This window comes from Pinus tabuliformis, chromosome 2_2, assembly GCF_031772625.1.
Source record: "Pinus tabuliformis cultivar Carrire ecotype Pingquan chromosome 2_2, CPIR1, whole genome shotgun sequence".
NCBI lineage: Eukaryota > Viridiplantae > Streptophyta > Pinopsida > Pinales > Pinaceae > Pinus > Pinus tabuliformis.
This window is the reverse complement of record NC_142300.1, coordinates 264,407,807-264,423,497: the sequence shown is the minus strand read 5'-3', so window position 1 is coordinate 264,423,497 and position 15,691 is coordinate 264,407,807. Positions and strand designations below refer to the sequence as shown.

At 34.8% G+C, this 15,691-nt stretch overlaps 1 protein-coding gene across 1 annotated transcript in view; it reads right to left on the bottom strand.

Moving 5' to 3' along the window:
- The window catches only part of LOC149192313 (putative receptor-like protein kinase At1g49730), a 72,483-nt gene extending 60,830 nt beyond the window's left edge, over nt 1-11,653 (bottom strand). The window contains exon 1 of the mRNA XM_089404546.1: nt 11,073-11,653. Within this exon, the coding sequence (XP_089260672.1) occupies nt 11,073-11,151 (79 nt within the window). The 5' untranslated portion in view covers nt 11,152-11,653. The remainder of the gene's footprint in view (nt 1-11,072) is intronic.
- Nucleotides 11,654-15,691: the final 4,038 nt, after the last annotated feature.

The following is a 15,691-nucleotide window of genomic DNA, read 5'->3' as shown; positions in this document are numbered from 1 at the left end:
ATTTGTCATTGTTGAATTGTTTGCCTCAAGGTAAACGCTTCCATGGGATATCACCAGTCGTTGAAGTCTGAAAAGGCCATTGGAAAAGAACCCCCCGCTGCCAGAACAAAACCCTCCAACCCTGCCCGCTGTTTGAACAAACATCAGAATCGCAGCACTATTTCTCACTATGGAGGCTAAGAAAGTCGAGTAATGTTTTAATTTGACAACAGAAAAAATTGTTGAATGCAGGACAATAAAAAAAATATTGAGTAGGGTTTCTTTAGTTGAAGAAAAGAAAAACAATTTTTTTTCTGGAAAGCAGCAAAATTCTGAAATTCATGGAAGTGAACTCTGAATTTTTTTTAAGTAACATAAAAATTGGAGTAGGGTTTTGTTCAGTTTTTTCTCTGAAATTAAAAAAGGGGAAACCCAAGAAACCAAAAACATTTTTGAAAACCCTAGCTGAAAGAAGGAAACCCTAGTAGGAGGATTTTCTAAAAAAAGAATTCAGAGCCCTTGTAGGAAAGAAATGGCAAAAATGACGAATGCATAGTTCGAGATGGAGAAATTCACCTGCAAGAACAATTTCGCATTGTGGAAACTGAAAGTTAGGGACTTGCTGGTGCAACAAGGGTTGCACAAAGCATTAGACGAGGTGAAGAAACATGTTGGCATGACAGATCTGGATTGGGAGGACTTGGATGCCCAAGTTCTTAGTACCATCAGGTTGTGTCTGGTAGACAAAGTTCTCTTTAATATGGTTGAAGAAACCTCAACATCAAGTTTATGGGAAAATTGGAAATGTTGTATATGACCAAATCTTTAACAAATAGAATTTATCTGAAAAAGGCAATTGTACAGTCTTCAGATGAAGGAGGGTACAAAAATTGCAGAACATTTAAATATTTTTAATACACTTATTTGCCAATTGTCAGATATGGAAGTTAAATTTCAGGAAGAAGACAAAGCTATCACTTTGTTGTGTTCTTTGCCTGAGTCATGGGACCACTTCGTAACCTCTATCAATTTGAGCACAACTGAATCTTTGGAATTTGATACAGTTGTGGGAGCTTTGTTATTTGAAGAAGTACGGAGGAAGTCCAGCATTGAAACCTCCACACCAGAAGCCATGGTAGCCAGAGGTCAGTCAAAGGAAAGAGGGGAGAAAGCAAGGAGTTCTTCCAGATCAAAATCAAAGGGCAAAAAGTGTAAAGCCAAATGTTGGTACTGCAACAAAATTGGACACCTCAAGAAAGACTGTTGGAAACAAAAGGAGTCTGAAAACCAAAAGAAAGAGGCAAATCAAGTTGATTCAGGTATGATTGATGAAGTTTTATCTGTTGAATTGGGAATAGTAGATGAAGCTTTACCTATTTGTAATGTCTCTCAAAATTATGAAAATTGGTTGTTAGATTCTGATGCTTCTCATCACATGAGTTCGCACGAAAATTGGTTTACTTCATATGAAGTTGTGAATGGTAGTTATGTTATGGGAAATAATGTTTTTTTCAAACTGCTGGGATGGGAAATAACAGAATTAAAATGTATGATGATACAGTTAGAACATTAACTAATGTTAGACATGTACCTAAATTGAGGAAAATTTTGATTTCTTTGGGAGTGTTGGACTCGGATGGTTACAAGTTTATAAGTCAGAATGGAATGTTGAGAGTTTCAAAAGGCGCCCTAGTCGTTATGAAGGCAAAAAAGATCAAAAATCTTTACAGACTCAAAGGAAGTACTCAAGTCAGTGAGGCAGCGACTGTATCAGAGAAGGAAGAAGAAGGTACTCAGTGGCTAGGTCACATGAGCGAGAAAGGTCTTCAGGTACTGATGAATCGCAAGTTGCTTCCTAATTTGAAATCCTTGAAGTTGGATTTTTGTAAACATTGTGTATATGATAAACATTGTAAACAAAAATTTAGAACTGGAAGTCATATAGTAAAGAAATTTTGGACTATATTCGTTCTGATCTTTGGGGACCATCTCCCACTGTATCTTATGGAGGTGCATTATACTTCTTAACATTTATTGATGATTTCTCCCGGAAAGTCTGGGTCTATATATTGAAAAAGAAAGCTCATGTATTTAATGTTTTTAAACGATTTAAAGCTATGGTTGAAAAGAAAACAGGCAAATCAATTAAATGTTTAAGAACTGACAATGGCAGTAATTTTACTTATTTAGAATTTGAACAACACTGTAAGGATGAAGGGATTGTTAGACATAAGACTATTGTTTATACTCCTCAGCAAAGTGGCATTGTTGAATGTATGAATTGGACTCTTATGGAAAGAGCCAGAAGCATGATCAGCAATGTTAACTTGCAAAAGGAGTTGTGGGCAGAAACAGTATCTACTGCTTGTTATTTAGTTAATAGATCACCTTCAGTTGCCATTAATTGTAAAATTCCTGAAGAAGTTTGGTCGGGTCAATCTCCTGATTATTCACATTTAAGGATTTTGGTTGTGATGCATATTCTCTTATTCTAAAGAATCAACGTTCAAAGTTAGACCCAAAAGCAAAATGTTGTCTTTGTTGGGTATGACTATGCAATGAAAGGATACAAGTTGTGGGATCCTTCTTCGCGAAAGATAGTCATTAGTAGAGATGTAACATTTGATGAATCTTCTCTTCTAAAATCAGATGTTGAAAAAGTTGAACAGGAACAGGTATCGCTGAATCAGCAAATTTAGTTGGAGGCTAAACCTTTTTCAGAAAGTCGAAAGGAAGGAGAGACTTCTAAAGAAAAAGGTGAAGAAGATGCAAAGGAAACTGTTGAAGTTCCAAAACTAGTTCAACAACCAGTCACTCTAAGAAGGTCTACAAGGGAAAGAAAAACACCCAAAAGGTATGAAGATTTTGCTTCATCTATTGCATTGATTACTGAAGATGGGAACCTTCTTGTTATCAGGAAGCAGTGGATGATGCAGATAGCAAAAAGTGGAAAAGGGCTATGGATGAAGAAATGGATTCCTTAGCCAAGAACAAAACTTGGGATCTTGTAGAAATTCCTGAAGGGAGAAGTGTTGTCGAATGCATATGGATCTTGAAATTGAAACGAAACATTGATGGCAGTATCGAAACTAGTAACAAAAGGGTATTCTCAAGTAGAAGGTATTGACTTTCATGAGATTTTTTCACCAGTCGTAAAACTTGTTTCTATTCGTATTGTGTTAGCACTAACTGCATTACTTGATCTTGAGTTAGAACAGTTAGATGTTAAAACAACATTTCTACATGGTGATTTGAACAATGTTGCGAACATCGGCATCAAGATAGAATCAGCAAGGGTCCAAAAAACCAAAAAATCGTAAAAATCTGGAAAATATCAGTAAAAATTCGGCAAACACCAAAATTAAGATACCATAAAAATATCTTTAAAAATCGGCAAATATCGGCTAGGCCAAAAAATCTTGAATTCGAGATAAAATCAAGATGTTATCGAGATGTTCGTAACACTGGATTTGAATGAAGAGATTTATATGGAACAACTAGAAGGTTTTGTACAAGGTCGCAATAGAAGATTAGTTTGCAAGCTCAGAAAATCATTGTATGGCCTAAGGCAGTCTCCTAGGCAGTGGTACAAGAAGTTTGACTCCTTCATGGTGAGCCAGAACTTTACTAGAAGTGAGTATGATCATTGTGTATATTTTAAGAGTTTCAATGGCATATTCATTATCTTGATCTTGTATGTTGACGATATGCTTATTGCAAGCAAAAGCATGGAAGAGATCAACAAGTTAAAGGCTCAGCTCTCTAGGATGTTTGATATGAAGGATCTTGGAGCATCAAAACATATCTTGGACATGGAGATACACAGAGACAGGAAAAATTGAAAACTTTGGTTAAGATAGCAGAAGTATGTGGAAAGAGTACTTGAAAAGTTCGGTATGAACAATGTGAAACCTGTTAATGTTCCATTAGCTTCCCATTTTAAACTTTCTTCAAATTCCTAGAACTGATGAAGAAAAGAAGTATATGTCTCGTGTACCATATGCAAATGTGGTAGGAAACTTAATGCATGCGATGGTATCTACAAGGCCTGTCATTTCACATGCAGTTGGAGTTGTCAACAAGTTCATGGCAAATCCAGGAGAAGAACACTAGTGAGCAGTGAAATGGGTGCTTTGGTATTTGAGAGGCACAAGTGACCATTGCATCATCTTTAATGGTAGTGAAGGGTCAGTCTGTAGTTATGTGGATGTTGATTATGCAAGTGATTTGGACAAGAGGAGATCTACTACAGGTCATGTCTTTACTCTTGCAGGTGGAGCAATTAGTTAGATGTCAAAGCTTCAAGAAACAGTTGCTTTGTCCACTACCGAAGCAAAGTATATAGTTGCTTCAGATGCTAGTAAAGAAGCAATCTGGTTGAAAGGTCTACTTGATGAGATTGGAAGGACGCAAGAGAAAGTGAATGTATTCTGTGACAGTCAGAATGTTATTCATTTGGCTACATTGATGTCAGGTACCATTTTGTGAGACATGTGATCGATGGCGGCAAAGTAGCTCTCAAGAAGGTCCATACACAGGAGAATCATGCAGACATATTCACAAAGCCAATTATAGTAGAGAAGTTGCGATGGTGTTTGGCTTCTCTTGGCTTGTAGAAGAGATGATGAATGGGCATGGGCAAGGGATTAGGAAAATTGTTGTCAAGGTGGAGATTGTTGAAATGTGACAACAAAGTAATGTAAATAGTTAGTTATTTGGGTAAATCCTAGTTTTTATTATCAATCAATTGTATAACGATTGGAAGTTATGTAACGAAGTAAACTAAATTTATTGGAGAATCATCTTTGAGCAATAATAATTCCAATCCCTTGCCCCGTAGAGGTGTCCTTGACACACTGTCAAGGTTTTACCACGTAAAACCTATTGTGTAAATGTGTGTGATTCAGTTTATGTTTTATGCATTTCTTGTTCAGTTATTGAATGTTTAATAACTCTGAAAGCCCATCATGCATGAGAGCCTGGTTGCAAGCATCCATGAGAAACTGTTGTCTGTTGTGACTTGTCAACCGCCAGAACAAGCCAACACAAGATAACACGGTCACAGGAATGGGTCGAGGTGGAGGAAACGACAAGCAAGGCAGTTGTGGGGCAAGGCAGACATAGCGACGATGCATAGTTTACATGCAGTCATCGGTTGAATAAGCTCATTCACTGCATGAGAGAAGCAACTGTTAAATTTCGAATACCAGCCAAATTTCTTTTCTCACGACAATTTATTTTATCCCTAGTAATTTATTTAATTACCCAAATAAACATTGAATCACCATAAAATAAAATCATTGGTAATTTTAACTTCTAGAAATAAATATATGCAACAAAAATTAACTCTGAGAGATCAATCACACATTGCAAAAATAATTCACCCACAACAATTTTCTATCATCTATTAATCTAGAAAAATTGGGTTTTCAACCCACAAAGATACAAGGAGAAATACAATATCTAGAACTTGTAACTCGGCTCCCACAAAATGAATTTTGCCTCTAGGAAATCAACCTCCAAAAGAAATCGGCCTGGAGAAATCGACCTGAATAGCCAACAAAATCAACCTAGGCCCTCTTTGCGTGCCACCACTATGCACTAGGGAAAACTCGGCCCTCCAGGAATTCAACTTCCTCCAGATCAAATCAATCTCCCTCCAAGAACTCGGCCCTACAATCTCCTCCACTCGACTTTCTCTCAATCCACTCGCACTTCTCCTTCTCTACACTTTTGGTCCACTGAGCTACTCGCACTTAGAGAAAATCTCTCTCTATTTATGATGACTCGCTCAGTTGAGTTTTATGTCTCTTCACCTCCTCGCTAGGCTTCCTTTATAATCTTCATTAAGCCCAAATCCCTAACCCTAATCTCCCTTCTAAAATCATCTAGAGATCAATGGTTGAGATTATTTTGAAGTCACTTAAATAATTAAATTATTTATCCTTTGAAAATGACTTAATAGTCCACAATAATTAATTGACTTTAATTATTGTACTTTTCCTAAGTTAGACTTAGGAAAAAAGATATAAATAGCTTACTCCACCAAGCAAGCACCTAAAAGAGGCAATACATCATCTTCCACATGTTAAGACACCCAGCTTACGTAGAAGACCTTCAGAAGCTACCACAAGCTTCAACAACAGCCACCGCAGGTCCGCAAGTAAACCCAGAAGAAGAAAAATAGTTGCACGATTGAGAAAGTCTGACCAGTTAAGGAGTTAGTTGTTGGTCAGATTAAGCGATGGTTACAGTGGGGGTTGGGGCTTAAAGGCCAGCCACACCCATCCACCAAGAAGAAGTCTGCATTGAGGCACGTTGTGACCAGGACGATTGCTCGAGTAGGGAGATAACGCACGGGTGGGTGGGGGAGACAAAACTTGGGGATTTGGGAACCTCCACCCACAAGCACCACTAGCAACAGTAGACCAAATCTTAGCGGCAAGACAAGTCGAACAACACAACCATTCGCATAAGAAAGGGTTTTGTCACTACTAATAAGCCGAGCCACCAGCTGTGGGAGACAAACTGAGTAGAGGTTTGCTAGCAGGACTAGTAGAGGTCAACCCTCAGAGGGAGAGAGGGAGACTATACCAGTCAAGGGTATCTCAATAGATTTAGTGGATGTCTCAAAGGACCGAGATAGATCCACAAGAGAGATCTTTGCAAATCTATAAATTGGCAAATTTATTAAAAGCTCTAGAAGGACTTAGCATAGTGAGAAGAAACAAAGCATGACAAAGAACAAGGAGTTGGTTTCTCCGAAGGTTGAGCAACTCAGAGGGAGCCAGCATTTAGGTTCAGAAGGGGAGGAGCAGTCGATGGATTCCAAGGTCTCTTGGTACGAGATGACCTTACATGGTGCTCAGTAACAGGAGGTTTCTAGGAACCATGCAAAAGACAGCGATATTTCATGGATGTTTCATGACCAAAGGGCAGGAAAGGCTTCCAATTCAGCGTGAGCAGCCATGGCAATGGATGCAGTCCCGGGATTGAAGTCAGTTCTAGGGGTAGAAGTACCTCCCTCACTAAGAGCAAGTGTTGATGTGTGTAGCTCGAGTAGGTAATTTTGCACAAGCCTAAGTATCTAGGCATGCGGAAGTCACCCACAATCTCTTCAAACACTTGCTCTAGTGTGAGCAAGTTGCTAATGTAACTTAGCCTATGTTAAACATAGTAAAATCACATAATTATTATGTTGGCTTATTGAGCTAAAATAAACTTAGGAAAAGTAAAGTAAATGACTTTAGTGTTTGTGTTTTAATCTCAACCCTTGATCTCCGATAGCTCGAGCAGGTACTTTTGCACAAGCTTGAGTATCTAGGCATGCCAAAGTCACCCACGGTCTCCTCAGACACATGCTCTAGTGTGAGCAAGTTGCTAATGTAGCTTAGCCTATGTTAAACTTAGGAAAAACACATAATTATTATGTTGGCTTATTGAGCTAAAGTAAACTTAGGAAAAGTAAAGTAAATGACTTTAGTGATTATGTTTTAGTCTCAACCCTTGATCTCAAGTGAGATGAGATCTAATATCAGTCATCAAACACTTTGGAGATTAGGGTTAGGGATTTAGCTCAATGTAAAGTTGTAAAACTAAGGCTAGCGCAGGACTAAGAGGCATCTCAGTGAGGAGTGTGATACTCTAAATGTGTTGGTTCAGAGGAAGGGGGGCGACAAGGAGATCCAAATCAGCCAAGGAGGGTTGATCATCTAAATCAAATCTAGTGTTTCAATATAATTCCTCAATTGGGTCATTTTCCCAGGAAGGGAGCCCAAGTGAGTTCAAAGCTTAGTGAAGAACTCAAATTGGGTAGAAATTGTTGTGTCACTTTCGTGGTTGAGATTGGTATATTTAGTATTTACTTCCCCTGAATTTTTGGGTTAGGAACCTAGTTGTGCATTTAAATCAGTAGATCAATTTTCTACTAGAAATTAACTAGTAGGTGCTAGATTTGCAGAAAAACTAACATATCATATAGCATCATTGAGTATTATTATCAAATATTATATAACTATTTTCAAATACAAAATTGTTCACATGATGGTACTTGAAGTCTTCACTACAAAGTAAAGTTATATGAATGTGCAATTATGCCAATGAAATCACACAACACTAGCAATACCCATCTATTTAAGGAATACCCATTTATTTAAGGAATGAGTATTAAGATCATTCTAACACGTTCTTATTATCTTTTAGATGGCATCATTGTTGGGTGTGTTATATATTTTTTCCACACATCATGGGGTCCAGGGAAATGCCCTGAAAAAAAATTATTTTATGCAAACCCAAGGATGGGGGGCGGACGCAAAGATGGTGGGCAGACTTACCCTATGTTTTTGCACATGGTTTTCGCGCATGTGGTTTTTTCCCATGTTATTTGTAGATCCGATCAAGGGAACTATGGTTATGTTCTAATCCCAAGTTAGTGGATGGGGGTTTATGAATGCTTCGACACACACACACACACACACACATATATATATATGTAGATATATTGTAACATTGAAAGGAATATAATGAAAAATCAATCTAGCAGTGCCGATTTTGGGATCCAGGACAAGATCTCTATGTATATTTGTTTATGTTCTCGCCATTGTATATTTTTTTGTTTTAAGAATTCGTTTGCAGGTAATTTTTGTACAGGGTTAAAACCTACAATCACAATTTGTAACAAATATTGATGCAATACTTAGAGATGGCACTCCACACTTTGATAACATAAGTTGCAAACCAAGACAATTAAATGTGTGTTTGCAAGCGAAGACAATAAAATGTGTGCAAAATAGTCCTCTTTGTACTTAGGGCTTTGTGGACGATGGAGATGAACTTTGTATAGACCTTTGTACTTGGGCTTCGTGGAAAGAATTTGTGGAACTCACAAAACATTGCAATGCCATTTGCATTAGCTAGAGGAAGCAAAACAGCTCATTGGATTGCAACTCAAGAATGGACGTTCAAAGCCTTGAAGCCCAAGATTGAAATGCATCAGTTTTAGGATTGAAAAGCCTCCAATTAACTTTTGGGGTTAAAAGTGATGTTTTCAAACATATGGGAGCAATGTTGATGCAACAAAGAAGACTTGTAAATTTATTATTTAGAAACTTTTGTCGACCATTTGGTAAATTACCCCATTCAAAAGGAATTATATATCCGTGTCCAAGCGGTAAAAAAAAAGAGACAATGTGATCATTAATTATCTTTATAAATGAATGCATTTGAACTTACTTCATCTACTCTGTGTAGTTAACTAATTATTTATCTTAAACTTTAATATTTAATTACTCACACCATTTATAATTTTAGCCTTTCCAAAACTCATCCCATGTTCCCTTGTCCCCGAATCTAGGTGCAACATAATTCAAACACAATATAATTAGAACAGCATGAAGCTAGAGCTGCATGGCAGACATGAAAATCAGAAGCTAAAATACGGTCATGACATGATCTCTGACCTTGAATAGTTCTCCCGTGTTATCCATTATCGACAATGCTCTTATTTGCAAAGGAGGATATCTGATGTTATGAAAGACAATAATGAGAATCAAACATGAACCCAGCTCAAGCGGGAAGGACTAGATCTAAGGGCCTTTTGGGAACTAGAGATACAGCAAGTAAACTTCCTCAACAGAGAAACTGCAAGGGAAGAGAGTAGACACGTTACTCAGTTCTTGTTTGGATCTTCTCTAGGTTAACATTCTTATAGTAGTTCTCAGCACCTTCATCTAACTCATACCTTTCCTTTGTTCAAATTTCAACATCATTATTAGAGACTTTATAAACATAAAATTGGATGCATTGAGGCATAACTCTCATCATTGATATATCTATAGAGGCAAACTCTCCACATTGATATATTTGTAGAACCCAACTATCCTTTTGTCTAATAACTACCGATTAGGAGATGAACTTGCTGATTCACATCAGAAACAGGCCAGTAGTACGTTATTAGAATGTAGTGCTCGGCCTAGTAGCAAGTGCGAAAGAGCGTTCCCTGTGTCCAACCAGTTGCATTCTTCTGAAGTCATGTGTAAGAGATTAGAGTCTTCCTGCAAATGCAGGGTGAAGAGGTATGTTTTTAAGGAAATAAGAAGCTTCCACATTTTGATCCCCAATATCTACGTTTCACATCGAAACAGTTGGTACCACGAAAGCATTATAATAAGGCCAGACTCACTCTGGTTACAAGAAGAACTGACTGACCTACATACAGAGCTCTTAAAACTCTCAACATAAAAATGAAACTCTAGGATGGGTTTACAAATGCTTTAATTCAAGTAATAACGTTGCAAAATGCTCAATAGTGTGAGTTCAATGTACGGTTGAATGCATATGTAACGAAGTCTCCAGCGCCTTGTACCTTGGGTACAACCGACATGATTGCGGGTGCCATTATTATTGGCAAATGCCATCACTGACACTGGACAAACCCCAATCCATCGTAGCTCCAGCTACACTGAGCCAGTGAATTGCAACCATGGGCTTTGGGCAGCTGTCGCTATCATTGCCGAAAAAGGTTTAATTGATGTACCATTTCACTAAAAATAATCGTTCTCAGCGCAGAAACATTAAGCGCAATGCATAACAACAAGCAATGCCATATCGGACCACGCGGTGGGCTTAGGATGAGTCGCTTTAGTATGTGAATTGCTCACAGCCACCGCTCACAGCTCGAGCGGGTTGTAATTGGGATAAATGGATGACTCCAGCAGAGAACCATAAATGTGGCAATAAACAGAGCACAATTTAGTCATTTTTTCCTCTATTCTCATCTCATTTCTAGTTTCTCTTCCAAAACTGTTCTGCAACTTTCCAATCTAACGCATTTTCTACTACTCTGAGCACAGGTTTTCCACATCTTTAAGTTCCAAGAATATCAGATCTAAATTACATCTCGTTTTGCTTCTTTTGGAACGTGGGCAACATTAAAGTCGCTTCTGAAGACGGAACCAAAGCACAAATCTTACACTAGTACAGTCCACAAGCAAAACAAGACTTGTATTGCCTCTGATGTAGAAGCAAAGCAAGACTGACAAAACTTACAGCAATGGAATTAAAGGCGAAAACAAAATGCTCAAATACAAACCTACCTGCAAGGCAAAAGGTCCTTCCCAGGCACCACAGAGTCAAGACACTGAGAACCAGCCGCTTGAACGTCAATCCCTGCATTTCTGAGGTGAAATGTCCAAAGAAATGCTCAACGCTACACCGGCTGAGCTAAAACTTCAGCACTCTAAATCCTCGTATCCAAACTGCTCGAAAAAATGCCGATGCATAAAAGCTTTAAAGCTTTACCCCCTTCCTCTTCCATCGCCTAAAGATTACTACATTTCACCATCAACGAGCGTCCTGCGCTGCAAAACACGCTGCATTCTCTCTGTTCTGAAGACAAAAGCACTCTGAATGCCAAAGACTGGCGAGGTAAAGAATCAAAGCATTCCCGTCCACAAAGCCGAATAAAGATTCCAGAAGCGTGATTACAGAAGTGCCTGTAAATAATAAAGCTAAAAGCGACTACGTACACACAGTGGAGTCCTTGTCACACGTCCCCCGTTGTATATACCTTCGATGTTGGGTATATGTTGTCCGGAGGCATTTTCCTGCCCGTTTAGCCCATGGCCATGCGTTGCGAGAAAAGCGGCCATGCTTGTCAACGTCCGCCAGACTGCCGGCCCGGAAAATCACGATATTTAAAGCCTTTATTTTCAAAAAAATAATCTGCAACGGTCCAGCGGCTGACAAGCGCATCAAGCAGTGTCCTTATTGGTCCAGACGGGCAAGCTTTTACAGATATGGAAGCCTACAGAATGTGTGCCGTGGTTTGTCGCCGGGACTCAAAACAGACCGGATCCACACGAAACTCCGTTCGATTAAACCGTAACAATCGTTTTCGCAGTGTGCCATGTGAACGATCTCAGGGTAGCATTTTAATATTAATATTCGCGTCCAATTGTCCCGCATAGCCGTTTCTGCCTTGTCTCGATCCGACGAGACAGCTTAGTGCACTGAATCATTACGTTACTTTAGGGTTACAAAATTGTGTTTGTTACACAATTGTAACAACCGACCTATGAAAATAATAAGTAACCCAATGGTTACAACCGCCTACGAAAATAAATTCACAACCATGAATAAATATATGTCCATAAGGGTGAGAAAAAATCAATAAATTCACAAGCATGAATAAATATATGTCCATAAGGGTGAGAAAAAATCTATGAAATTTGAGGTTACGAAATCTGTAAAATTTGTCATTTTATAGTTGGAGAAGATATAAATGAATATTATTGTTATATTGAAACAAAATAAAAATGGTTAATCTTTGTTTTTTTAAGTAGAAGCTTGTAGTTATAAAGTAATTTAATTTTGCTTGAAAATGATAATATAGTGAATAGAAGATTAGAGATTTTTTCTAATTTATCTAAAATTCATTTTGATGGTTTGGTTTGATTCAAAATTTGATGGTCAAGTAGAATATCAACAAACTGATGAAAGAGAAAAACTAATAAAGGTCTTTTTCAATGCAAAGTAGTAGACGTTCAGGGAAAAAACGTTTTTTCTATCCGGCGAATATTTGGAGGGTTTTGAAATGGGGTGTTTTTATCCTCGACATACATTCAAATGTAAAAACATAACATTTGAATATATGTCGAGGATAAAGGAACATGAATAAATATCCAATCAGGAAATTTCAATAAATATTCCATTTTCATACAATGAAATATTTATTGAAATTTCATTGTATGAAAATGGAACGATATAGGATCTTTACGAACAATATTCTATTTTTATGAAATAGTATAGAAAGAGGTAATATAGAAAAAGCAATAAGTTAAAATAGAACTGGTACCAGTAGATGAATATGATGTCTCAAAAACAACAATTACTAGATAGAGTGGTTCGGTTTCCCTAAAACTAAAACACTTTTTTTCTCTTTCTATAAATAAAATTAAGATTATAATGAAATTATTTATGCATAAAATTTATAATGATTTATTATCAAATTTATCATTAAAAATAAAAAGTTATTTTACTTTAAACTTGTTTATTGTTATTGTTATTAATTGTATTGTATTTTAAGATTTTTTGAGAATATGTTTTTCATTCATAACATAATTCTAATCATCTTAGTTGGATTCAAAAATTGAAAAAAAATATAAGATATTATTTTATTATTTATAATGTTTATATCATAGTGAAATTTTACTTATACATAAAATTTATGTCAATTTTTATCAAATTTATTTCTAAAAAAAATCTTTTTTACTCTCAACTTTTTCTTGTACTTGTCATGATGCACATGCTTGTGAAATCTAGTAGGCAACCATGGAAAAATAGATATCTTTCACTCATAAAAAAAAGGGTCTTTTTGTATTCTCAACTTCTTCTTGTACTTGTCATGATGCACATGCTTGTGAAAGCTAGTAGGCAACCATGGAAAAATAGATATCTTTCACTCATGCTTTAAAAAAAGCTTAAGCAATTGAATGTTACAAGAAGACTTCACTTCATGGAAAAAAAAAATTATATTAAGAAAGTGTGTGCTTGTCACATTTTAATGGGAGGAATTTGTGTTAAAAAAATTGAAATGGTTAATTTTATTTGAAAGAAAGATTGATATGCCTCATGTTTTAAAGTTAAATGTAGTTGGTGAACTTGGATACTTAATGCCAAGAATGAAAGTCTAAGAAGTGAAAATGAAAAGTATATATAAAACATTATTGGTATATGTTAATATATTGCATAAACATTGAAACCTAAGAAGTGAAAATAAAAAAAATAGAAATTGAGGGGAAAGTGAAAGAAACAAAACTATGAATTATTTTGTCATTGAATTATTAGTAAACTCTTACTATTGCTCAAGATGTCCATAATTTCATTGTTTATATTAATTATTGGTCAAAAAAAAATTAAGAAAGCATAAATTTTTCTACATTCTATACTTTGTTAAAAGTTAATCATGATTTTTATTTTTTTTGTCAAATTTAAAATTTTGGATTGATGAAATTGTTGTTCTTAATGCAGAAATAGCAACGCCCATAAATACCCTTACTACAAATAAATTGTGAAAGATTAATATCTACTATTTAGAGTTCCATCATTCTAAAATGATTCTCCTTAAATTTATGGTCAAAAATGTTAATTTCTATTATTGTTATTTTAAGTGACCTAAAAAGAACCAATTCATTATGCATTTAAATTATAGTTAAATTTTTAGCAAAACAAAAAGATAAATAATCCATCAACATAATTAAATTATAATATTCTAAAAAAATTATCTATTTCTTTATAAACAAAATAATTTAACAAATAATATAAATCAAACTTTTAATCTTATATATAAAGATATGTGAAAATATTCTTTATGTTGTATTGATAAAAGTAATGTTAACTTTTTAACTTCATTTTTAAAAATAAATTTGTAATTTGGGTTAATTTTTCAAATTAATTATAAGGTATTATTAAAAAAATCACTACCATAAATTGAAAAGGAAAAGGAAAAAAGGGGTGTGAGTTAAATTTTTTCTAAATAAAGAAAAAGTGTAACTTTAAGTTAAAATTTAAAAAAAAAAATGTAAAATTCAAAAGAAATTTAAAAAATTGTGATGCATTAATAAAATATTGAGATCTTATATTTTATAAACAAACTAAAAATAAGTTGAAATGTTTAATATCAGTTTGGATTTATCTTAATTTCAAATTTATTAAGAGAAGGATTAAATATTTTGAGTTGGAAAAAAAATTTAAAGTATAAAATTTGAGGATGGATTTGCATTTCAAGAGATTTGATTTTTCTCATCACTTCATAAATGTGAGATTAAGATAAATCTAGATATGTTTATATTATAATATTATTTTAATATTAAATAATTACTATTTGTATTTTTTCTTCTAATTGCAATTATGTAATAAAATGATAATATTGTAGTACTTTATTTTTTGAATTTTCACTTTTAATAGTAATAAATAGAATGTTGACATGAGTAAACAACATTTCACCTTTTAGTTTTTTATTCACTTAACCTCAAATCTTATTTACCTAAATTCAAGCAAATAAATTCTTGAAAACATATTCTCTTAAAAATAATAAAAAATTAATATTTTCATAATTCTCTCTTATATAACCAAGTGTTTATGGTAGAAAGATTGTCTTAAGAATGACAACTATTGATATTTTAGTATTATTAGTATCTTAACATTTGAATATCCCCTACTCCACAATGCATAAGTTGGAAAGAAACCCTAAAAAAATTAACATAACATATGTATTATAAATGTAAAATAAACCTTTCTAGTTGCAAATAAGATTATCTAACCTGACAACGTCTCCCAATATTGGATTGGAGGGCGCAATAAAAATTATATATATATATATATATATATATATATATATATATATATATATATATATATATAGATATAGATATATAATCTATGGCTCAATAAAAAAACAACAAAAAGTATATATATATTAAAAAAAATCCACATTAATAATTAATAATAAATAAATTTAAATTGTACTGGATTTTGCATTAGGTGGTCGTCCAAGTTTAATTCATGTAAGTGATATGTTGAGTTTATATAAATATATTGTTTGTGATAGTTTAGAGCTTATTTGTTGAAAAACCCTAAACCCTAAAAAACTATATTGTCTTACATGTATATTCTTCATATTTTTAATACAATATAAAAAATAACCATATACACC